This window comes from Vipera ursinii, assembly GCF_947247035.1.
Source record: "Vipera ursinii genome assembly, chromosome: 14".
NCBI classification, from domain to species: domain Eukaryota; kingdom Metazoa; phylum Chordata; class Lepidosauria; order Squamata; family Viperidae; genus Vipera; species Vipera ursinii.
Window position 1 is genome coordinate 1,364,886 of NC_139527.1, and position 23,121 is coordinate 1,388,006.

General features: G+C 47.9%; 1 protein-coding gene across 6 annotated transcripts in view; it reads right to left on the reverse strand.

Annotated features, from left to right (window-relative positions):
• The window catches only part of MLXIP (MLX interacting protein), a 31,259-nt gene extending 8,234 nt beyond the window's left edge, over positions 1–23,025 (reverse strand). For 5 of the 6 annotated variants that reach the window (XR_014493794.1, XM_083373769.1, XM_083373770.1 and 2 more), the window contains exons 1-15: positions 22,596–23,025; positions 16,276–16,382; positions 15,642–15,721; positions 15,272–15,361; positions 14,628–14,669; positions 14,069–14,213; positions 13,180–13,263; positions 12,302–12,384; positions 11,405–11,963; positions 10,694–10,809; positions 10,400–10,501; positions 10,139–10,266; positions 9,699–9,822; positions 8,908–9,037; positions 660–712 (exon numbers count right to left, since the gene is read on the reverse strand). Coding sequence is in view for 5 of the 6 variants with exons in the window: in XM_083373769.1 (XP_083229895.1) it covers positions 660–712; positions 8,908–9,037; positions 9,699–9,822; positions 10,139–10,266; positions 10,400–10,501; positions 10,694–10,809; positions 11,405–11,963; positions 12,302–12,384; positions 13,180–13,263; positions 14,069–14,213; positions 14,628–14,669; positions 15,272–15,361; positions 15,642–15,721; positions 16,276–16,382; positions 22,596–23,002 (2,250 nt within the window). In the remaining variant the exon portion in view is untranslated. The remainder of the gene's footprint in view (positions 1–659; positions 713–8,907; positions 9,038–9,698; positions 9,823–10,138; positions 10,267–10,399; positions 10,502–10,693; positions 10,810–11,404; positions 11,964–12,301; positions 12,385–13,179; positions 13,264–14,068; positions 14,214–14,627; positions 14,670–15,271; positions 15,362–15,641; positions 15,722–16,275; positions 16,383–22,595) is intronic. The other variant, XM_083373773.1, reaches the window with a different exon arrangement.
• Positions 23,026–23,121: the final 96 nt, after the last annotated feature.

Consider the following 23,121-nt stretch of genomic DNA (forward strand, 5'->3'; position numbering starts at 1 on the left):
TTGCTTGTCAGAAGGTCGCAAAAAGGGGTCACATGATCCCGGGGTGCTGTGACTGTCATAAATATGAATCAATTGTCTGAATTTTGGTCACGTGACCACAGGGATGCCACAACGGTCATTAAGTGTGAAAAATGGTCACAAGTCCCTTTTTTCAGCACCGTTGTAACTTCGAACGGTTACCAAATGCACTTTGTAAGTCGAGGACTGCCTATAAAATATCCCTAGATGGCAATGAGAAGCAGAAACACCGCGATCAACGTTGATCTTAAAAAGTGGGTAAAAAACGTAATCGTGGAATATTCAAAATGCAACTTCACTCCTTCTAAGACTCGGTTTTGGCTCTCCAAGAACCTTTGAATTTCTCTGCTTCCTTTCGGGGCAGAAATGCAAAATTCCCCATCACCTTGTAATGGACAAAATTAACAACTATCATCAATCTGAACCATCTTATCTCTTCCTTTTCCTATTTCTGCAGACTAACTTCCCCTCCCCCCTGCTTTCCCCAGGTATCCACGTTTGAAAGGTTAATAGGTGTGACTAACATTTCCCAAGTTCAACAACTAGAGAAAGTGAGTCAAAGAAATGCTTTCCATGAGATAACATGATTAAGGCTTTTAATAACAGTAATAATTTTTTTTAAAAAAACCCAGAAGCATTACCTTCATTCTTTGGGCTTTTCCACACCGTATTTGGGTGGATGTGAACAGTTTTTCTGGTTTTGAGGAAAGAAAAGAAAAGAAAAAGGGAGAAATTCACATACTGAATCTTCATAAAACAGCTTTGCAGATGACGCAGTCACAGAGGTGCAAATTAATCTACTAAAAAAAAAAAGCTTTACCTGCCTTTAAAAACACAGCCAGTCTCCACTTTGCAAGATTCTTTGAAATCCACTGACTGTTGAGAAGCATGGTTCTATTCTGTGATAATCAAGCTTGTTTTGGGTCTAGAACCAGAATTCCCAGCCAAAGAAAAAGCATATCTAACCCTGTACCGGGCAAGGCTGGTTTCTCTCTGATCTCACTTTTCTTGCTAGGTGCTGATGATGTTACCTTGTTGGGTCATGAAACGTCTGCAAGAAAACCACCGAGCACCAAGGACTTCCAATTCAGCCCTGAGCTACAAATATTATCTTCTCTCAGAAACCCTAAGATGTTTTTTTTGGGAAAAAGAGGGAAAATGGAATTCAGTATGTGCCACCATTAGATCAAAAGGTCCTCCTGATTGCTTAATTGCAAGATCCAAGATTTATAATAGGGAGCATCTTTCCCCCCCCACCACACCCAATTCCAGCATTGTCGATGTAAGGGCTACATCCGGCCCTGGACAAAGAAACCAACATTTGACCCTCTATTAATTAATAGGAGAAGGAAAAGGTTTGAGGTTCTGCAACATCCAGCTTCTCCGGCACTAGAAAGGAAAATGGATTTTTTCAAATGGAAATAAAATGAAAGCATCACGGTGTAATTCCTGGGTGCGTTGAATTGGAAGGAAGCAGGCAATCTTTTTTGCTAGAAAAAAAAATGCGCAGAGCCAATTACAACAAGGCTGACTGATTTCTCACCTTATCAGTATATCTTTAGGTAATTTCCGTAGCAGAGAGAGACAGGACCTTTTTTAAATAAAAAATAAAAAAGACGACTTGTCCGTTTAGAGCCCAAACTGATACTATAATAAGCCTTCAATGTCCAGAGGTCAGTTCAGCCAACTTTGGATGGCCAAAACGTGTTCCCAATGTAAGCCTACACAACACCCCTTTTTCATAAAATGGCCATTTGGCTCTAACAGAGACCCTTCCCCTCTATTTATCTGATCAATCAGAACAAATAAATGCACTTCTCTAAGGTAGGGTCAGCAGAATCCAAGATTGAGGGAAGGGTCAACCCAAGCAAAATGGCGGACAGAACCATCCAAGGGCCATCAAAGTCCCTTTTGGGCAGTAGACCCATCGCAATTGGACCCATCTTGAAATATCGGACGAGCGGAAACTGGACATCCAGGAAGTTTTTCAGAGCGACAGCATCACGGCAACTACACACACACACACACACCACGTGGGAAATCAATCACGGATTATCTTAGGAAACTGATCGCAATCACTTGTGGGCACTTCGTCAGGGTAGGAAACAAGATAACCATCTTCCTCAGGAGCAGTTTAAATATGGTGCGACCGACAGCCAGAGCAGAGAAGCAAACTCAGAAGAGACAAGCAAACATTGTAGGCGACTTCCGACTCTCAGCGCTTCATTCACCATGCTTAAAGGTAGGCACACTTCAAGTTCTTGGGTGGGCTTTGGGTAGGGTTTTGGCAATACAAAATGCCCAGAGGCGCACACCTGCCCCACTGCTAATGGGGAAGAGCTGGGCCCTCTAGGCCTTCTTTGTTTTTATGTCAGGGTTAGACCTCTTCCAAAATCAATGCAAAATCTGGTTCCCAACCCTTCCAATATCAGTGCAGAAGCTGAGATGATTTGAGGGAAGGTGCTAGGGCACGGGGGTCCAAACTTGGCCACTTTTTAAGACCCGGGGACTTCAACCTCCGGAATGCTGGCTGGGAGAATTCTTAAACGTTGCCAAGGTGGGACACTTCTATGCTAGGGGATAACGTGGGAAATTAGAAAACGCTTTTATCATCCATCAAAATATAAATACTCATAGGTCTGGGCTACCGAGAGGGTCTTTCCTTCAAGTGCCTTGCTTTGGTTTGGTTTGGTTTAAAAAAAAAAGCAAAAGGTTGCAGTGAAAATTAAGATGGACAAATGTATCTGGAGTTTCAGAACTTGGGAGTAGAGGTGATAAACAGGACAGGATGCGCCATTCAATCTTCTAATGCTGATCACCGGCTAGAAGGAATGGACGTAGTTCTAACTGGACTTGATCCCTTTGTCGCTGGTAACCCAGCCTTGCAGAGATCGAGGAGGGGGAAGAACCACTTTCTGAGAGAAAGGCACTATTTTAAATCACAGCCCTCTTTTCCCAGGACTCATAATCCATTTATTTGCTTTCCCGACAGAAATGACCGTGTTGGCGATTGTCCTGTGGGGCATCCAGGGAATGCCAACTCCACCTTCCCAAGCTAATCTGAAGTTGTGTGAACTCTACTGTGAAGCAGAATCGTTACTTGAAAACTATGAATCTGTAAGTTTGCTGAACCAATGCCCCTAAATCTCCAATTTTGCACATCTCTGTTTCCGCTTAGTAGGCCAGTTCAAGATAGTTGTCTTCCCATCCATCTTTCTCAAGCGAGACCAGAGCTCCTTATTTCTTACGAGTGGCACTCAAGACATTAAAAATCAGAATCAGAATAGAGCTGGAAGGGACACTGGAGGTCTTCTAGTCCAGGAGACCCTGTACCCTTTTAGATAGGTGGCTGTCCAATCTCTTCTTAAAAGCCTCCAGTGTTGGAGCACCCACAACTTCTCGAGGCAGTTCTGTTCCACCGGTTGATTGTCCTCATTGTTAAGAAGCTTCTCCTTAATTCCAGGTTGCTTCTCTCCTTGATTAGTTTCCATCCGTTGCTTCTTGTCCTGCAAACTTTGGAAAATAAGTCGACCCCCTCCTCTTTGTGGCAGCCCCTCAAATACTGAAAGACTGCTATGATGACCCCCCCCCCCCAGTCCTACTTTTCTCTAAACCAGCCATGCCCAAATCCTGCAACCGTCCTTCACAGGTTTTAAGTCACCAGGCCCTTCACCATCTTAGTTGCTCTTCTTTGCACTTTTCCCAAAGTCTCACTTCTTTATAATTTGGTTCAGGGGACAGAGAGAAAGCCCAGGGCAGCAACTGGAGAGACAATTCTCTTGAGCTTCACCTTTATCAGAAGGAGAATAAAATGTAGGCTGGTCTTGGGTGGGAGACCAACTTTAACTGACGCAGATCTTTGTTTCCATTTCTGTAGATCGGCCACAAATATTTGTCTCCCGAAATGAGGGCAAAAGTGGAATTCGAATTTTCCCAATCCTACAATTTCACCAAGTCAGCAGAGGAATGTCAAATTCTCTGGGAGTTCAAAGGGCTGTTTATCGGGCTGAAGAACACCTATCAGCAAGATAAATTCCTGAAATCCGTGATGAGCTCCTTCACGTTCCTCACTGAGCTTCATGAACGCTACACCAACCAGACCTGTTCGGAAGGAGCATCAGACGAAGTAGCACCGCTCAACGGCCCGAAGTACAGCACAGAGAGCAAATGGCCCTCGACACAGAACATGTTTCACTATATTTTTGAACTCTACAAAGCTCACGTAGAGAAATTTTTGAGTTCAAAATTAAAGCTAGCACAGAAAACCATAAGGGAAATGTGTAACGTTAAGGATCATTAGAAAAACTGCAACTAAATTTTTCCAAATTAAGGAATGTAATTTATCATATTTATGCTATTTTATACACATATAACTTCATATAATGTATATTATATAACTTAATTTAAAAATTAAATTATAGTTAATATTTATTTACTATTTCTTAGAGAAACAGTTCCATTGGTTATTTTATTATATTTAAATCTATTTAAAATATTTGGATCATCAGCTGAGGAAGGAATGTATTCTTGAGTGTTTTAATTTAAGGAATGCTATTAAGGTGCTACTGAAGTTTGGTGTTTTAAATAAATACGGATTAATTCTAAGTGAGTCATGTTTTAAAATGCAATATATAATAAATAAACATATACAAAAATGAAAGCTTCTTCTTGAGGTTTGGAAACTACATTTCAGTTATTTTATTTCTGCCTCCAAGGGTTTTTAGTTATTCTGCTCAATTAAGATGCCAAACCATTTCAAATTTGATTCTGGGTTTAATTTCCACCTTCTTGAAAATCATTCTAGAAGCTTGGAATCCACTAATTCTGACATGGAGTTTGATGAACAAAAATGCGGGTAGTTCTCGAATTACGACTTACAATTAAGCCCCAAATTTCTGTGGCTAAGCGAGGCTGCTGTTCGGCGAGTTGCACCCCATTTTACGCCGTTTCTTGGCAGTTGTTGAGCGAATCACACGGTCATTAAGCAAGCCTGGCTTTGTTTGTCAGAAGGTTGCAAAAGGGGATAAATGATCTCTGGGCCACTGCAGCCGTCACAAGTACATGCCAGGTGCCAAGCCTCTGAATTTTGATCATGTGACCCTGATGTGGATGCTGCAATGGGTGAACGCCAGTCACAAATCCCATTTTTGGTGGTCTTGTAACTGCAAACATCCAGACAATTGATTTTTAGCAAACCGAGGGTGAGGCAGAGTTCCGCCCACAGGTATCCGAAGCCATTCTTGCTATCAAAAATCACGTCAACAGGTCCGCTTTTATAGATTACATCTCCGTCTGCGGAGATTCTCAGTCATCCGGATCACAGTTATCTCAGGAGGCAACTGGACTTTTCTTGTTTTTCTTTGAAGAGGTTTCCCTTCTCATCCCAGAAGCTTCTTCAGTTCTGACGGGACGGTGGGGAACGGAAGGATTTATACTCATTTATACAAAGGACCAGCGGTCTGCAAGGGGTATAAATCCTTCCATTTCCCCACCGCCCAGACAGAGCTGAAGAAGCTTCTCGGATGAGCAGCGAAATGTCTTCAAAGAAAAACCAGGAAGTCCAGTTGCCTCCTGGAAGAAAAGCACCTTTGGGGTTACACCTCCGTGTGCTTCGGCTCCTCAACAAAAAGCATCCAGAGGTTTTATCAGCCAGCCCAAGACTACTTACAAGTCTGAAGAGAAGGAAAGGCAGCTTCAAGGCCTCCGGACAAGCTCCATTTTCATAACCGGCCTAGCAATCAAACCAGTGGACTCTACAGCCATCTGCCATGAGGTCAAGCAGGGTGGATTTGGGGGGCATCTTACAAGGCTGAGAAATTCGGCAGCCAGCAAGTCACACCTCGCCCGTTTGGAGCATCTGAACCACACCGAACTGTCTTCTTGCCACTTGGCAACCTCTGAAACTCTGAGCTGATCTAAACAGGATGTGTTTCTCTACCACACGAATGCAACACAGTTCACAGGTCTCCAAATCTCTGGTTTGGAATCCTGGTGGAAGGGGGGAAAATGGCTTTAAAAAAAATGGGGGGGGAATGGCTCAGGTGTAAAAGCTAAGACACCCATTTGCTCTCTGATGACCCCACCCCCGGGGGCTTAAATGGGTGATGGTCCCAGATGCTCCTGTCACACGGTTCCGATGTTGCACACTTGTGGAAACTGATCATCTAGAATTCTAAGGCAGGTGACCTGACGGAAAAAAGTTACACATTTGGAGCTCCTCAAAAATAGCATTTTATTTCTGTTGACTCATTAAAAAAAATTAAGTGATGTTATCGAAAGATCGAAATGCAAGAATTGGGAGTTTCATACATCAGAAATCTAGATAACAAAAGGCAGCGGCTTAACTCTGAGCCTCCCAAAAAGGCTATTGATGAAAATAAAGAAGAAAAAAACAACAACAACACGTATTTGTTAAACAAAGTTCATCTTTTTTTTGCTTGCAAATGAGAGTACAAATTGCCCAATGATTTCAGACATTATAGAGGTAAAATATCTCCCCAGAGGCTAAAAAACCCGATTGCATTGCTAAAAAGACATGCATCTTTTTTTTTTTTGGCTGCCTGCTGCAGATTAAAATCAGCCCCAGCCCCCACAGAACAATATTGAAACTGCATTAGCAATAACTGTTCCAAAAGCGCGCCAGCTTATCACCCCCTGCTCCATCCAGGTGATCGACGAGATTGTGGAGTTTGCAGCAGAAGAACAACGCGTACTCAGATCCTGCATTCTGGGTAGAGAGTACCCAACCAGCAGCGATGGACTTCAACTCCCAGAATTCAACAGCCAGCACGGGCAGACTTCAACTCCTAGAGATCCCCAGCCAGCATGGCAGGCCTGGGGATTCTGGGAGTTGAAATCCATGCATCTTAAAGCTCCCAAGTTGGAGGAAGAACCTTCTAGAGCATAAAAGCTGCCCACATAACAGCCGTTCTAAAGTAGAACATTGCTCTCCATTGGTGCCTAGAGACGGGGTTTGCCCGAGAGCCATTTTAGAGCTTAAATCACGATCTCAACCCAGGCGCCCCTTTCCAACACTTGTGGTCTGAAGGACTAGAGAGCCTGCTAGCTATCGTACAAAGAGCCAGCTTATCTTACCCATGAGATAATCTCTGTCTCCATAAAGTTCAGAAGTCTGGGTCAACGGCAACCCTCACTGCTATCAAGATTTCTTTACCAGCCTTGTCCTACTCTGTGGATGGAAAGCCATCGCGGTTCACACTCAAGGCTGGTACAACGTACTGCATGGAGTGGCGAAGTAGGTGGTCTTCCTCGCTGGAGGCCAATACTGGAAACTCGAGAACGTCTGACGGGCAATCCTGGTGCAAAATTCAAAAACAGTTACCCTAGAAGGCACCTCTTCTTCGAAGGCCACTTTCTGAGATTTGTGAGAATGACACACACACGAAGAAGTCAGACGGAAAATGTGGAGAGGACACTTCCACTGCAGCTGAGCCTCCAAGAGACACTGGGATGGCTACCGCAGGAAGAAAGCCGTGGGTGAGAGACCCAGACTAGAATTCAACTTGTTCGTCTTATGCTCTTAAGCTGACTGTCCGCTTTTTTGTTCTTCTCCTGCACTTTCAAACTATTATTATTCCCCAAAGGAGGGGGGAAATTGCACGGCTGTGTGCAAAAGTACACCTGTGGAAACAGGCTCCTAGAAAGGCTGCCGAGGGGGGCTCGAGAGAAGTGGGCTCTTCCAAGGCAGATGGGACACCCCCCCCAAAACCCTCGGTTGGACTAGAAAGTGACCTGGGAGGTTGAAAGAAAGAGTCAAGAGTCAAGGAGTTGAGTCAAAGAGCTAAAAGTCTCTCGGGCTGCCAAGGTCCTGATGAACCATCACTGTCTGTTATGGAGGGAAAAAAATTCATAGCTATTATGGGTGTTAGGGGAGATAACAATGTGCTTTTTGGCTTGTTCTGCACAGCTCCTGGCAGCCTCAGATGAGGGCTGTCCGAACAGGCGAGGGCGGAGGTCTTCAGGTGCCAGCTCCCACCTCTGTTCTGTCTCGTGGCCTCTTCCTACCTTTTCTCTCCAATAGCAATTACAACAGCATTTAGGCTTATAGACCACCTCGTGGCGCTTTAAGAGCACTCTCTTGAGAAATTTACAAGGCAGAGCGTTATTTGCGTGTTGCAAACCCCAACCCCCTGGGCCCTCCTTTTGCCAACCTCGGAAAGACGGGAGGCTGAGTCAACTTCGAGCCCCGTCAGGATCGAATGCCAGGCTGTGGGCAGAGTTTTGGCCTGCAATGCTGCATTCTAACCACCGCGCCACTTGCGACTGAGGTCGGGTTGGAGAAAAAGCTTATTCCTGCTGCATATATTTCAAGAGAGGTTGCACTGGAAACAGTTTCCCTGAGTTGCATTTTTCGCATTGGCCCAAACTCGGAGGCAGCGTTGGGAGAGTCTCCACTCTCTGCTCTCCCCGGCACAACGCTCGGTTTGATGACACCTCTTGTCCCCGATGGAGAGTCAACACAAGGAAGCTTCCAAGGCCTCCTGCTACAGCTGGACGCCCTCCACACTGTGGGGAAATGCAAGCCTTGTATTCTCAGCTAGCAGGCGAGCTGAGAAATGCAAGGAAAGCTCGTTGCTTGTTCCCCCCCAGAATGGGGAAAGTGATAAAAGTCTGTGTTGAGTCCGGGACGTCCACCGTGAGTTGAGCGTGTCTTCTGTTACGTTTCCCCGGGTGTTTTGTGGAGTTTGCCCAAGGCCTGGCTGGCCTGCTCTTGCAAGAGGGATGGGTCGGAGAGAATGGAGGTGGTGGTGCTTAAGTGCCGGAGACTGTTCAAGGCCACTAGGAGGAAAGGAGGGTGCAGCCCGGTTAATTCAGACGGCATCCCAAACCAAGAGATTTCTACAGCCTCTCAGGAGCAACTCAACTTACTGGGCCTCAGGACGGGGAGCGAACAGTGCTTGTCCAGCCACATCAAGGCTGTCCGGTTCAGCTCCTGCAGGCTGCTGGTGGACACCATCTCGTTGAAGGTTTCAAACAGAGGCTGGATGATGACGCTGAACTGCAGAGAGGGTCGGGGGGGGAGGTTAAGGTGCAAACACAAAGCTGGAGATTTCTGGACACTAAGGGGCCCTCAGGGGAGGGGAGGGGGCTGGAAGGCAGGGCACCTCTGGGGAAATATGTAGAAGGTTACATCGAGGCAGAGGTCCAACCAGCTTTGTTGGTTTATGGAAGTTCCTGGGTCTTTCTCCAGAAGTGTGAAAAGTTGGAGAGCGCTGTCAGTCAAGAAGACAAGCAGGGGGTTCTACAGGAACGGTTGCTTTTTCCAGATCCATCCATCCATCCATCCATCCATCCATCCATCCATCCATCCATCCATCCTCCTTCCCTTCCTCCGTCCCTCCTTCCTTCTGAATCCCCCCCCCCTTTTTTTAACCATTCTAAAAAAAGATCTTCAGGACATTTGGAATAAAACCTGTAAAATTCACGACTTGAAAACGCAGCAAGGATCCCGCCACTTTAAAAATTACACCAGAGCAGCCTAACAGAGACTCCAGCTTCAGGGGCAGTGTACCTCCGAAGGACCAGTCCTCTCCCCTTCCCACTTGTCCTGTGTAATCACGATGGGCCCTCCCACCTTGCTAAAATCCCTTCCTCATTCTCTTCTTCCCCTGCTCGACCTTTGGGCCTCCCCTAGTTTCACGCACACCAAAGCAGGATACAATCCAGAATTTCAAGTTTTGCTGGCTCCGGTTTTGGATGTAGTCTTCAAACATGCTCCTCATCTGGTCAAAGCGCTGCCTCGTGATGGGCACCCCGGTGGCAGGCAACTGTTGCTGGCAGGAACTGAAGAAAGGGGGAAGGAAAAGGAGGGAGGGAGTTGTGTACAAGTGGTCCTTGACTTACAAACGTTTGGCTGGTGACTGTTCAAAGTGAATTTACAACCAGCCCTCCCACTTACGGATCCCCACGGCCCCCCAATCAAAATCTGGATCTGCTTGGCAACCAGCATGCATTTGTGACGGTCGCGGTGTCCTGGGGTCAGGTTAATAATAAAAAATTTTTTTTAGCGTTTTTTATGAGCTGGGCGGCCACATAAATTAATTTAGCAAACACGCAAAGGAGAGAGAAAACGTCTGTGTAGCTACTCTCGAGTCCTCACATGATGGCTGCGTTCAGCTCGACCGTCTCTTCCCGAAGGCGCCTGGCTTCCTCCTGCATTTGCGAACGCTCCTGCTGCAGCTTGCCAATGTACTCGACGGTCTTCTGCAGGGTGAGAGCGTGGCTGATCTGCAGGGGGGACCAAAAAGAGGGTCTGGGTGGCGGTGGGAGCTGTGCGATGCCACCCTGGTCCTGAAATCTGGCACGGAGGAGGAGGAGGAAGAAAACTCTTTGGGGATCCCCCCCTCCGAAAACCACATACCGATTTAGTGTTTGGGGAGACCAAGCTGTTGAGGGTGGCAAAGCCAATCTTGATGTTGCATCTGCGCTTCTGCTCTGCTGAGATGTGCTTCATTCTGCGACTCTGTGCCCATCAAAACAAAACAACCACACACACACACACAATTACTTTAACCCCGTTACCTGAAGCTCAGGGATTCTCCCCCACAACCCAGATGGGCCGCGAAGGGCGAGGTGATCTCCCTGGGCCGGATCCCAAATCTCTGGAATCTGAAACCCTGGAGAACTTGGGTGAGGTTTCCAGATTTCAACCCACCTTGAAAGGTGGTTCCAGAGCGCTTTTCCTGGGCCGGCCGCCCTGCGGGGACTGAGGGCTGAGGCCCTGCTCGGACGGGTGGGGAGAGGCCTGTCTCGACGGCTGGCAGTCTCGGACTTGGGAAGAGAAGAAACGACAAGAAGGAAACACACACACACACACGCACACGGACACACAGAGCCTGTCAGCTAAATGCAGCTAAGCCGCCGCCGCAGCGAGAGAGATTTGATTTAACCACTGCTTATCTAGTCCGAACCTTTTCCTGCAGAGGAGAAGGCAGCGGAAGAGGAGTGCTCGCTTTTCCCTGACATATAAAACCAGACCTCGACTTACGACGTTTCCTTTAGGGACTGCTCGAAGCTACAATGGCACTGAACAAGGGGACTTAGGACCGCTGCAGCATCCCCAGGGTCAGGAGGTCAAAATTCAGAGGCTTGGCGACCGGTTTGTATTTACGACGGTTGCAGTGCCCTGGGATCCCCTTTTGCGACCTTCCGACAAGCCAAGTCCACGGGGGAGCCAGATCCGCTTAACGACCGCATTACTAACTTAACTGCAGCGGATCGCTTAACAACTGTGGGAAAGGAAGGTCATAAAACGGGGCACAACTCATTAAACAAACCTCTCACTTAGTGATGGAAATTGTGGCCGTAAGTTGAGGACTACTTATGCGCTGCCCAGAGCCCCTCCCCAACGCAGCCCCTCACTCACCTGGGGGGAGGAAGGCACTGCTCAGCATCAAAGGCACGGGCTCCGCTGGGGCGGGCGCAATCTGCTGGGGTTTCCTGGGCCGCAGCCCCGGGCCCGCCAGGGGGAGGACAAAGGGCGTCGGTGGTTGCAGGAGGCCCTGGGGATGCACCACCGCCGTCTGGAGTGTGGCCACCGCGCAGGGCACCCCCGCCCCAGGTTGCTGGGGGGTCAAGAGTCCCGCCGGGCCATGGCTGAAGGTGGTGGCCGGCACGTTCTGCGTGGGGGTGGCCGAGGCGGTGTGGGTGATGACGGAGAGGAGGGTCTGCTGCGGCGGTTGGGAAGGGCCCTCCCCCTGGAGAGGCAGCCCCAGAGTTGGGAAGCGGGGCAGGAAGTGGGGCTGGCCGGTCAGGGGCAGCTCTGGGGGGAAGCTGGGGGTCTGCAGGCAAGGCTCCTGGCTCCTCAGGCCCAGGCACTGGTCAGCAGAGAGGATGGAGTCGGGCACCGGAGGGGCCACCAGCTCTTCCCCGAGGTTCACCGTTGGAAGCGGGCTGCGTAAAGAGGCCGAGGAGAGGTTCGGGGTCTGAAAAGGGAATGGAGGCCTGTTCAATGCCTTATACAAATAATCTGTCTTTATTACTTGACTGGTAATCAAAGTGCAATCAATCGGTGTCTCTCAAGCTTGAGCACTTCAAGAGAGGTGGACTTCAGCTGTGCCGGCTGGGGAATTGTGGGCATCGAAGTCCAGCCCTCTTAAAATGGCCGAGGTTGAAAAACACTGCAATAAATAAAGGAAGGATGGACGTTTTTAAAGCCGGGCTTCAAATTCATGCAGCGCTGTGGGGAAAATATTGACTGCCCAGTCAACCGGGATGCCCTGCACCGCCCCACTTTAGTATCACCTCTTCCCTTCTTCCTCACCTGGGCACAATGTTCCGTGGCCCCTGGCAAAGTGGCACTGGGTGCCAGGCTGGAGGTAGTGCTGGCAGGAAAGGCAAAAATATCTGGCCAGGACAGAAGGAAAGGAAGCAGATCCTGGTTATATTTCCTCAGCTCTTTTTAGAACAAGGCAGCTCTCTCAGAAAGCACAAACGCCTCCTCCTACAGGTGCCAAATCTCGGTGGATTATTTATATTTCAAATTTCTAGGCTACCCCAGCAACACCGGGTGACCTCACAGGTGTGCAAATGGTAAAACACGGGAAAATGAAAGTCCCAAGGGAATAGCAGCCCCCTCCCCCCAAGGCAAAACAGGAGAAAGACTCGGCAGATCAGCCTGACCCAAAGTCTGGAGGAAGAGCCCTGTTTTAGCAAAGAAGGGAAGCGAGAAGAGTTCTCGCTTTCATCTTTCCTGATAGAGGAGAAATTCTGTAGCTCAGGGCTGACCTCTGGGTCCGTGGCGCTCTGTGAGCGTCATGGTTTCCTTGCAGACGTTTCATGACCTAACTAGGTAACGCCGTCAGTGCACCAACGAGGTTACCTAGTTGGGTAAAGGTCTGCAAGAAAACCACCAAGGAGAGAGAGCACCAAGGACCTCACAATCCTCCTCCTCCACCACCACTCTACCAACCCCCTCCCTTCTAGCACTGATGACGTAACCTAGTTGGGTCATGAAACGTCTGCCAGGAAACCACCCAGCTCAGCGAACACCCACCACCCTGTAATTATATGTGATTTCACACACATCCCACACACAGCTTGAGGCAACATTTCGGCCCCCTCCAATTCCACGGGGATCCTTTCTGGCTAAGGGCTGCCGCTGCTGGCTGAGATTAGCAGTTTGGAACCAGTTGTGCTTACCTGGGAAAAATTCCAAAGTCTCCATCCAGTTGGGCTGGAGAGGGTAGAGTCCTGGCTGAATCATGTCAGCGTTGCCCAGGTGTGCTGGAAACACGTGAAAAACCAAAGCATCTGTCAGAGACTTCTAGAGAGCAAGATTCGACCAGCGAAGAAAGCGGTGAGCCGTAAGGGGGGCCAAAACAAGAGGCATCCTTCCACAATGAATTCAGTTTGCAAGTTGTGGAGGGAATGGGAGGAGGATTCCAACTTCAGATCCCAACAGATCCCAACCATTAGGAACCGGTCCCCATCTCTGCTGAGGCTTTGGAATGAAGGGGCCGCAGATCGGAGCACTCCGTCTGTTCACAGGAAGGATGCCCTGTGGGAGCTTTGGATGCCACCTGATCCTAACAGGGGCAGCCACAGGGAAGTCCTCGACTTACAACCACAATTCAGCCCAAAATTTCTGTTGCTCAGCGAGAGATTTTGTTGCAAATTTTGCCGCGTTTTGCTGCAGCTCTTCACTTAGCAACATGGTTGTTAAGCGATCTGGCTTCCCCACTGACTTTGCTTCTCCAAAGGTCGCCAAAGGGGATCGCGTGAGCCCCGGGACGCTGCAACCGTCATAAATGTGAGTCAGCTGACAAGTGTCTGAATTGTGATCACGTGACCGTGAGGAGGCTGTGACGGTCCTAAGTATAAAAACGGCCGTTAAGTCCTTTTTTTTTTTTAAAGTGTAGCTGTCACTTCAAACGGTTACTAAATGAACTGTTGTGAGTCGAGGACTGCCTATATAAGGGGGGAGCAACGTGGGAGGTATTTTGGGGCTAGTTTTGTGGGTTGGGGAGGGGGCAATCAGACTGGGAATTAGCAGCCGCGAGGCCTGATGGAGGCGAAAGCAAAGGCCTACCTCTCTCCTTCGAATTTGGCCAGGTGACCAGCTGGTGACTGGACAGCGTAGAGAACAGGGTGTCAGAAGATCCCGACACGTAATCGTCCGTGGTGAAGAACTCTTCCAGTTCCATGGGGCTTTCTTTCCTGAAGAAGCCATCATCCTGGGGGGTGGAGAAGGACAGGAAAAGGTGAAGCGGAGAAACTTGGCATCCTGCAGGATTCCTCAGAGGAGAGAATGAGGACAGCTCTGGAATTGATATTAACCCTTTCAGACAGGGGTGTCCGACCTTGGCCATGTTAAGACTTCTGGACTTCCAATTCCCCAGCCAGTGTTGGATTATTGTGCTCGTGACAGCAGGCTTCACCCCCCCCCCAACCCCGGTTCTTCTCTTCTATAAAATTTCCAACTTCCAAAGTGCTCTACCTGAGCGTTCAGGTGGAGCAGATCCTCTATTCAATCAATCAAACAAACATATAATCTGGATTTGTTTCAGTCATTCATTTGTTGGAAAACTTAGGGAGGTCTCTCCTGAACTGAAAAAACAAAAAACAACGATAGTCAAAATAATGTTTACCTGGACCAAACTGGACAGGTCTTCATCTTTGTGCTTTTGTAACTGGGGAACAAAGAGGAAGGAAATTGAAATAATTGAAAGCAGAGCTGAAACAGGAAGGAAGGAAGGAAGGAAGGAAGGAAGGAAGGAAGGAAGGAAGGAAGGAAGGAAGGAAGGAAGGAAGGAAGACAATTGTCCAACTTGGAGCAGAATTTGAGTCACCCATTTTATGGGATCCAAATCAGTTTACTACAGGGCTAGAAACACAGCCGATACCCCAAATTTATGCAGACAAGATACAAAAAAATAGACCAGCCATTATTATGCCTTAAACACACCCCCATTCCCAAAATATCATCTCATTATCTGCTGTTTGACTAAGCTGCCTGATTTCAGCCTGGCCTGTTTGCTTGACGAGAGAATCATCTCAGTTCCTGGGGCCTCTAACTGGGAATTCTGCAATCTGAAGTCCCAAACCCAGCAGAAAGGGGAGAGTTGAAAGACGCTATGCTAGAAGGTTAAGTTGTATTGTCATAAACCAGTTGCCCTCGGACCCACACGGTTAAATTTACTAACTCTGTTCAAGCTGAGCTCAGGAGGCAACTCCCTGGCAAAACAGAATTACTTTTAACCAAAATATCAGCCATTTAAAAAAAGAGACATACTCTTTTCTTGAAGTAAGTTCGCCACTTGTGATATTCTCGGATGACAATGTCAATCCGCTGCCTCCAATATTTCTCATTCGTTCGACTACCCTAAAAGGAAAAGAAATGTGGTAGGAACAGGAGAGATCAAAGGAATTTCAGACAACCCAACCCAACTCAACTCATCCCAACCCAACCCAACCCAACTCTTTATCAGCATAAATTGGAAACCCAGGGTCACTATTACTGCCCATGGATGTCTCCCCACAAACCCCTTCAGGAAGTCCCAAATAGCACAGTCTCAGGAAGGAATCAACTAAAGCCATGAAGCTGAATAGTCCGCTGATCTACAAGAAGGGGGAGGTGGGACAGGTGGCCTCAAAGCACCCACCTGGTTTACCTCAGGAACATCCACAGAACCATCCAGGGGGGTCACAAAATTGCACACGGGGTTCTTCCTCTTCTCTAGATCTGAAAGAGAGCAAGAGGCTTTGCCAGACGGGTTTCTGGTGTGCACATTTGATGTTTCCAACTTCGGACATTCTCTTTTAGGTTATTTAATGATGCATGCCTCTCCTAATCATTGTGGTTTTTTTAAATGATGTTAGAACAAGAATAAAACTTCCACAAAAAACAATACAGGCCCAAACATTATGTCCAGGGAACGTGGTGAGCCATAAAGAGAGGCCGGCCAAAATTCTCTTGGAATCCAGGCAAGAACAGATCATGTCTTGCTCCTGATCAACTGCGGGAGACTGTCTTGCTTTCCTATGAATCCTTCACAGGATCCTGACAATAGGTTAAAATCCAGTTTCTTTAGGGAATATTAAGGGGCAATATTTTGCCACACCTCCCCTTTTCTGTTTGCAAAAAACAGATTTAAAAATTCCCTTCTCTTGCAAGAAAGATCTTGTGAAGAAGCAAATTGTAGCTGTTTTGAAATAACTGGACTCTTTCTGTTCCTAACTGAGACATGAATTTCTCTTTTAAAAAACTCTTCTGGGACAACGTTGTCTGTTACTCACACTGAATGTACCAAGCCCTCCAGATGGCATTGTTGAGTCGGATTTTGTCTCGACACAATAACTTCAACCCTTTGAAGTTCTTCCACTTGGGGGAAACCAAGGTCCCACTGTAACAAAGCAGAGCAGATTTGCATGAAGACAAAGACAAACCACAAGCTCTGAAGTCTGCCCTGCCTTTCCTAAACCTTTGGAAGAAATCACAAGGGCCCTTTTTCATGCCAGTTCCCAGTTTTGGAGCGCCCCAAAATGGACAGCTTTGGGAATTTGTCACATTTTCCTCAATGGGAACCATTGGGAGATGCCGGGAAGGTATTCTAAAAGCTGAGTCTGTTCTAAGAGGGAAGGAAAAAAATATGTTTATATTATATTATATATTATATCCCGCCCTTCTCCGAAGACTCAGGGCGGCTTTACAATCTAAAGCACAATTCAATGTGCTTAGCAATATGGTTTGGAAACGAAAAGAACCTGTGCTACGGAGTTGTTTTAAAGCAGAAAGGAATTATTTTCGGAAGGACTGATTTGAGCCAAACTGGTAGTGTTTCTCACCTGCGGCAACTTGAAGAGGGGTGGACTTCAACTCCCAGAATTCCCCAGCCAGCAACCTGGCTAGAAACCTACCCATGTTGGCTAGAGAATTCTGGGAGCTGAAGTCCACCCCTCTTCAAGTTGCCGAGGGCGAGAAACGCTGTTCTAGATCTTGAAAAATCAGGAAGGTACTTCTCTTTCCAAGCTTTCCTCCAACAGGTAGGCTAGAAAAGCACACCCCCACACACAAATTCTCCAGGTAAAATGGCCAAAGGAGTTCCGAGCTAAAGTTCCACAAGATGGGAATTTGCATGTTTGGGGAATACTGCAACGTCCCTCCTCCTACCAATAGACCTCTTCAATCCCCACTTTTAATTCGACACTCCTGATTTCTTTGGCTGTCTCTGAGTTGACCAGCTTCCCCAACCGATGCTAGCTAACCCCACCCCACCTCTCTGTTCTGGTTTCTGCTGCCAGCCATTCGCCCTCCTGCTCCTCAATTTAATGACATTATTCTTGAAATAATTCTGTAAGGGCCCACAGCCGTGACGGACTTAAGTCTAGACAGGGCAGGCGTGACAGCTGCCTCCCCTTCTGTTCCATCACTCCAGGAAAATCTCTTTTGAAGCTTTCTGGGCGGAATAGCCAGGGGCCTTGATGCCAACCAGGGCTTTGGAAAGCATTAAGCAATAATAAAAGAAACCTCATGCACGCAGGCCCCAGTTTTTACTTCAAACGCTGCAGCTCTTTCCTTCATTTTCCCTCTGGACCGTAAACAGCGGTTGCTGGAAATCTTTCCCAGGGTCAAGGCCAAAACCGAAAGTAGCGTACGGTCTCCATACCCAGAATATATTTTTGGCTCCGCTTCACAGTTCCTCCTAAGGATAATGTGTGTGATGCATACGTGGTATAGGTTAGAGAATTCAAATTTCTCTTCTGGGGAAGCAGACGTGTTAATCCTGCTCTCCTCAAGTGAAGACTAACAACCTTCCTTCAAGCAAACGTTCGTTCGTTCAATAAAAGGTGCAAGGGATCTTGGAGGTCTTCTAGTAGTCCAACCCCACTCTAGTTCTGAACAAATGAAATCAGATTGGAGGGTGCCTGAGGGCCAGGATGGAGGAGGAGCTGCAGATGGGCCTCACAAATGTTCCCACAAACTTTATGACAACTGAGTTCCTGGGAAACTGAGTTGGATCGAGCTGAACCATATCCTGGACAAGATCTAACAGCAAGAGACGAGAATCGTCAAGCCCTTTGTGGACCTTATAAATTTCCACCTCTGGGCCAACATTCAGGATAGGTGGCAATCCTGGGTTGATTTTACATTTCAAGAGGGTTTGTCTGCAGTTCTTCAAAACAATCACAAGTCCAATTTTTCATGGGGGGACCTCTCCAACTGGAGGAAACGGAGCCGGACAAGGCCAACTTCAAGACTGAGCGGTTTCTGACATATAACAGGTGGAGAAATCTGAAACCCTCTTCTGTCATCCAGGGTTGCATCATGTTCTCTAAACAACCCGAGGGTGTATAAATACATCAAAGGCAAGTGAGGATCTGGTTCAAATGATCTGGAAAAGCAGTGGCTCACCTCTCACACACTGAGAGACACCGCAGCCCGCCACCCCCCCCCCCCGCAAAGTGTTTCTCGGCTGACCAAGAGGCCAATATGGTGGCAATTAATGAAGAGGGGTTTTTGCTGCTTTCGTCGCCATCTTTGCCCAGACCTTAAACAAAAATCTTTAACACAGGGATGGACAACTATGGGCCTTTGCGACCTGTGGACTTCAACTCCCAGAATTCATGAGATGGCAATTTTGGGAGATGAAGTCGACAGACTGTGAAAGGGCCATAGTTGCCCGGCTCTGCTTTAACCGATTTTAATCTGTTAAATTAATTAATAGATCTCATCTGATCCACTACCTTTTATTATTGGTATCGTCATTATGATTATTACTTTGTTGTTATTATTATTATTATTATTATTATTATTATTATTATTATTATTAATTTTGCTGTGTTGCATGTACACTGAGTGGTTATGCACTGTAGACAAATTCCTTGTGCCTAATCACATTGGCCAATAAAAGTTTTCTTTCTCTTTCTCTCTCTTTTTCTTTCCTTTCTTTCTAATCTATCTATGTATCTATCTATCTATGTATCTATGTATCTATCTATCTATGTATCTATGTATCTATGTATCTATGTATCTATCTATCTATCTATCTATCTATCTATCTATCTATCTATCTATCTATCTATCTATCTAAATTGGGAGGGACCTTGGAGGTCTTCTAGTCCAAGCCCTGCCCAAGGAGGAGACCCTATACCATTCTGGACAAATGGTTGTCCAATCTGTTCATTTCTCCTCCAACAACGGATCTCTGCTGAAAGCTACAAATTGTATCTGGAGGCGAAGGGACAGTGGCTGACCCACCCCATCAAGCATCTGCTCTGGGACAAAATCCAGATTTCTGGCTGGCCCTTATCAGGAGAGGACAAGCCGGAGTGGTTTACAAGGAAGTCAGGCTGGCCCAACCGGAGCCAGAGAACTATCCAAACGAGGCGGTTTTGTACCGCGGGGACAGCCTCAAGCGATGAGATGGTCAAGCAGCCTCCACTTAGCACTTTGGAGTGGCTGTCTTATCAAGTGGCACTTTATTATCCTATAATGCAGCGAGTGTCTGGTGAAAGGGTCCCCCCAGCAGCCTGCGAAGGGACACACCACGAGCGCTTGACAAGCTCGACAAAATGAGCAACTTCTTCTTCCCTCGTCTTCTGAACAAAGGGCATATAACTGGATTAAAGATACCCCCCCGGCGTATTTATTTTCCGAGCACGGCTTTTCCAATGCCAAAAAAGACTGTTTGGGTGTGGAAATGAAAAAGAGAGGGTGCTTTGGGGGGAAAATCTGCCATCGAGAGCAAAGAAGACAAAGCACAGAGATTTTGTTTCGACCCACAGAGGAAGGCGGTAGATCCCTTCCATACAAGAGGAACAAGAAGCTCTTCGAAATCCAAGTGGACCAAGTGAAATTAGGGAGAAGGAAGGAAGGGGGGGGAGGGAAATGATTTAACACTGAATTCTAGCCCAAACGCCAAGGTGTTTTCCCACCTGGGAAGCCGTAAAAGCACCTGAACGCTTTCACACTTCACTTATTTGCACCAAGAATAAAACAATCTCCCAAACTCTCAGCCTGTTTGTTTAGGTGTAGCATGAAACCTACTTTTAGCACACCCAGAACTACTTTGCTTCTACGCTTTCAAAAAGAAGTTTGCAGGCAGGCAGGCATTTTCCCAAGCACCGTTTTAAGACCGTCTGAACCCTGCAGAGTTGCTAGATTTAAAATCAAGTCTGCTGCAGTGCTCCTGTCTGAACTATCACCGTCAGGATTCGGGCACGGAAAAGAAGTTGGCCGCTGTGCTCAGGAAGAGCAACATCCCTCTCTTTCCTCTATTGGAAAGACGGACGTGGCTCTTCCCAAGGGGAATCTGCTGTACAGAAAGTCCTCGACTTGCAACGTTTCCTTTAGTGACCATCCAAAGTCACAATGGCACTAAGAAAAGTGACGTACGAATGTTTTTTTCACGCTTACGACCATTGCAGCAGTCCCACAATCACGTGATCAGAATTCAGAGGCTTGGCAACTGGCATGTACTTATGACAGTTTCGGTGTCCCTCATAGCCCAAAGCATCTTATTCCACACCTGGGTTTAGGAAAAGTTTTCTTTTTTCCACTGGCCTAATTAAGTGGATGCTCCTTCTTGTCTAGCTAAGAACAACGCATACAAGCGAAATCAGCTCCAGAGCAACAAGGGTGCCTCATATTTCACAACAGGCCAAAACTCTCTCTATAAACAGGAAATGAAGTGGGCCGCTAAGAGCTTCCGCTGGGAAGTAAATTAGTAACACAAAACAAAACTCAGGAACAGCACAGGTCACACCTCACAGTCCCAGCATTGTTCCTCCAGGAAAGCGTTCACACATTATCTACTGAAAGATCTCACAAGCTCTCCCATGAAGAGAGGAAGAGGGAGGGAGAAAGAGTGAGATGGAGAGGAGGGAGAGGGAGGGAAGGAGAGGGAAAGAGGGGGAGAGAGAAGGAGAGGGAGAGAAAGGAAGGGGGGAAGGTAGGAGAGGAGAGGGAGGGGGAGTGGGAGAAAAAGGGAGTGGGAGAGAGAGGAGGGAAAAAGGAAGATAAAGAGAGGGAGAGAGAAGGACAGGGAGGGGGAGAGAGAGGAAGAAAGAGAGGAGAAGGAGAGGAATCTGTAGAAATAGGTGATGTCCAGGTAAGACTAGAACTTCTAGAAGTGACAAAAATTAAATATAGGAAAATATAACCAAGCAGAAGGCGAATAAGCAATCTAGAGAGGAGAGATGGACGACATATAAATTTAATGTAAATAATAATAATCACATCCCGTATTGCATTTTTCATGTGCACTGAGCCGTCCCAACCTCTGCACCTGCGGTGATTCATATGCCAGAGAGGGACAACTTTCCACTTCCCTGTAATAACCATTTTTTCGAGGCACTTAAAATGAGGAAACTCCAGCTACATTTGAGTCATAAAACAGACTCTCCTATCAGCAGGAAAACAGACCAGTTTGAGAACGTGATATAGCGCACGGGAGCAAACAGTAAATTTCAGCTGATAAGGCAGCTTTTTCAGGAAGACAGTTTCATTCCAGGGAAACCACTTCTTTACCAAAACATTACAAGATCCAGAATACAAGTACTCCTCAACTTACAATCACTGGCTTAGCGACCGTTTGGGGTTCGGATGGAACTCTCCAGCATTACTTACGATCCAGATTCATTCTATTTCCTCACCATTATTCAAAAAAAGTAAACACTCTGCAAGCAAATAGCTGAAGCATAAACATTTCTTGCAACCAGCACCCAGTGAGAGGCAAGCAAAATGCTTCTTGGAATAAATTCCACATTATAAATATGCTTTTCAAGTTCGTTCTGTGAAGACCATATGTTGATTGCACTTCCTAATATGGGATCAGCCTCAAAGCAGAGCAGAATACTGCACACTTACAGCTGTTGCTGGGTGAAACCACACACAACCTCAGGGTAGTTACAGCCACAGATTCAGCCTGTTTGTTTTTTTTTTCTCAAAAGAACACACTTCATTTGTAATCTTTACATTGCATTTGCAGGTACGGATGGTTAAAACAAATAGGTTGGGTTTTTGTTTGTGTATACAAATGTGTTGTTTGGATTTAGTGTACTTGTAAATGTGACCAAAACATAAACACGTCCTTAACTGCCCAGGCAACCTCCAACTCCCCAAAGCCGGAGGAACAGAAACCCAGAAATTAAAAAGCAACGAAACCCAGAAATGTTAAAAACGAACAACGGAAGGAAGGAAGGAAGGAAGGAAGGAAGGAAGGAAGGAAGGAAGGAAGGAAGGAAGGAAGGAAAACAATCCACAAGGTGCCAGATTCAAGTCCTGTTCTTTCGTTCAGAAATACAAGCAGTCCTCGCGACTGTGGCGACTATCCAGAGTTACGACAGACCCCCCCCCCCACCAGAGCGACTGATGACCCAGTTCTGGAGCTCGGACAGCTGCAGAGACCCCCTCCCGAGGTCACGTGACCACATTCGGGGCGCTTGCAAATCGGCTCACCTTCACAGCCGGGTGCAGCGCTCCGCAATGGCCTAATGGGGGGGGAGGGGAGGGGGAGGGAGAGACCCCCGCCCCACAAAGGCTCTTTTTCTCCACGACGGGCCCCCATATCCCCAGCCCTAGCCCCTTTGCACCCCCTGCCCCCCCCCGCGCCCACCTGTAGGCCAGGCTCATGCACTCGAAGAGCTTGGTCAGCGAGGCGTCGATGCTGAGGCGGCCCCCCCCGGCCGCGGCCTCCCTGCGGGCCCAGCCGCCGAAGCGGTACGTCTGGCAGGTCTGCTCGTTGACCGTGTCGAAGTCGTAGCCCTTCTTGGGCGGGTGCTCGCTGTGCGGCGACGACACCATGAAGTGGCCCGAGTGGATGATCTGCCCCGCCGACGAGCAGCCGGGCCCCGCCGGGCCCCCGCACGCCGACCCGGACCCCGCCGCCCCCGCCGACGCATCGTCCTCCTCGCTGCCGCCCGACGACGACGACGACGAGGACGGGCGGGCCGCGGGGGGCCGCCGCCGCCGCCGGGGAAGAGGGGCCGCCGGCCCGGCCCGCAGAGACACGCCGGAGGCCATCGCCGCCGCCACGGCCCTCGCGGGTGGGCGGGGCCTGGCCGGGAACGCCCCCCGCCGCCGGCCCCGCCCTGGCGGCCGGACTTCCTCGCGTGCGGGGGGCGGGGCCAGGGCTCCCCTCG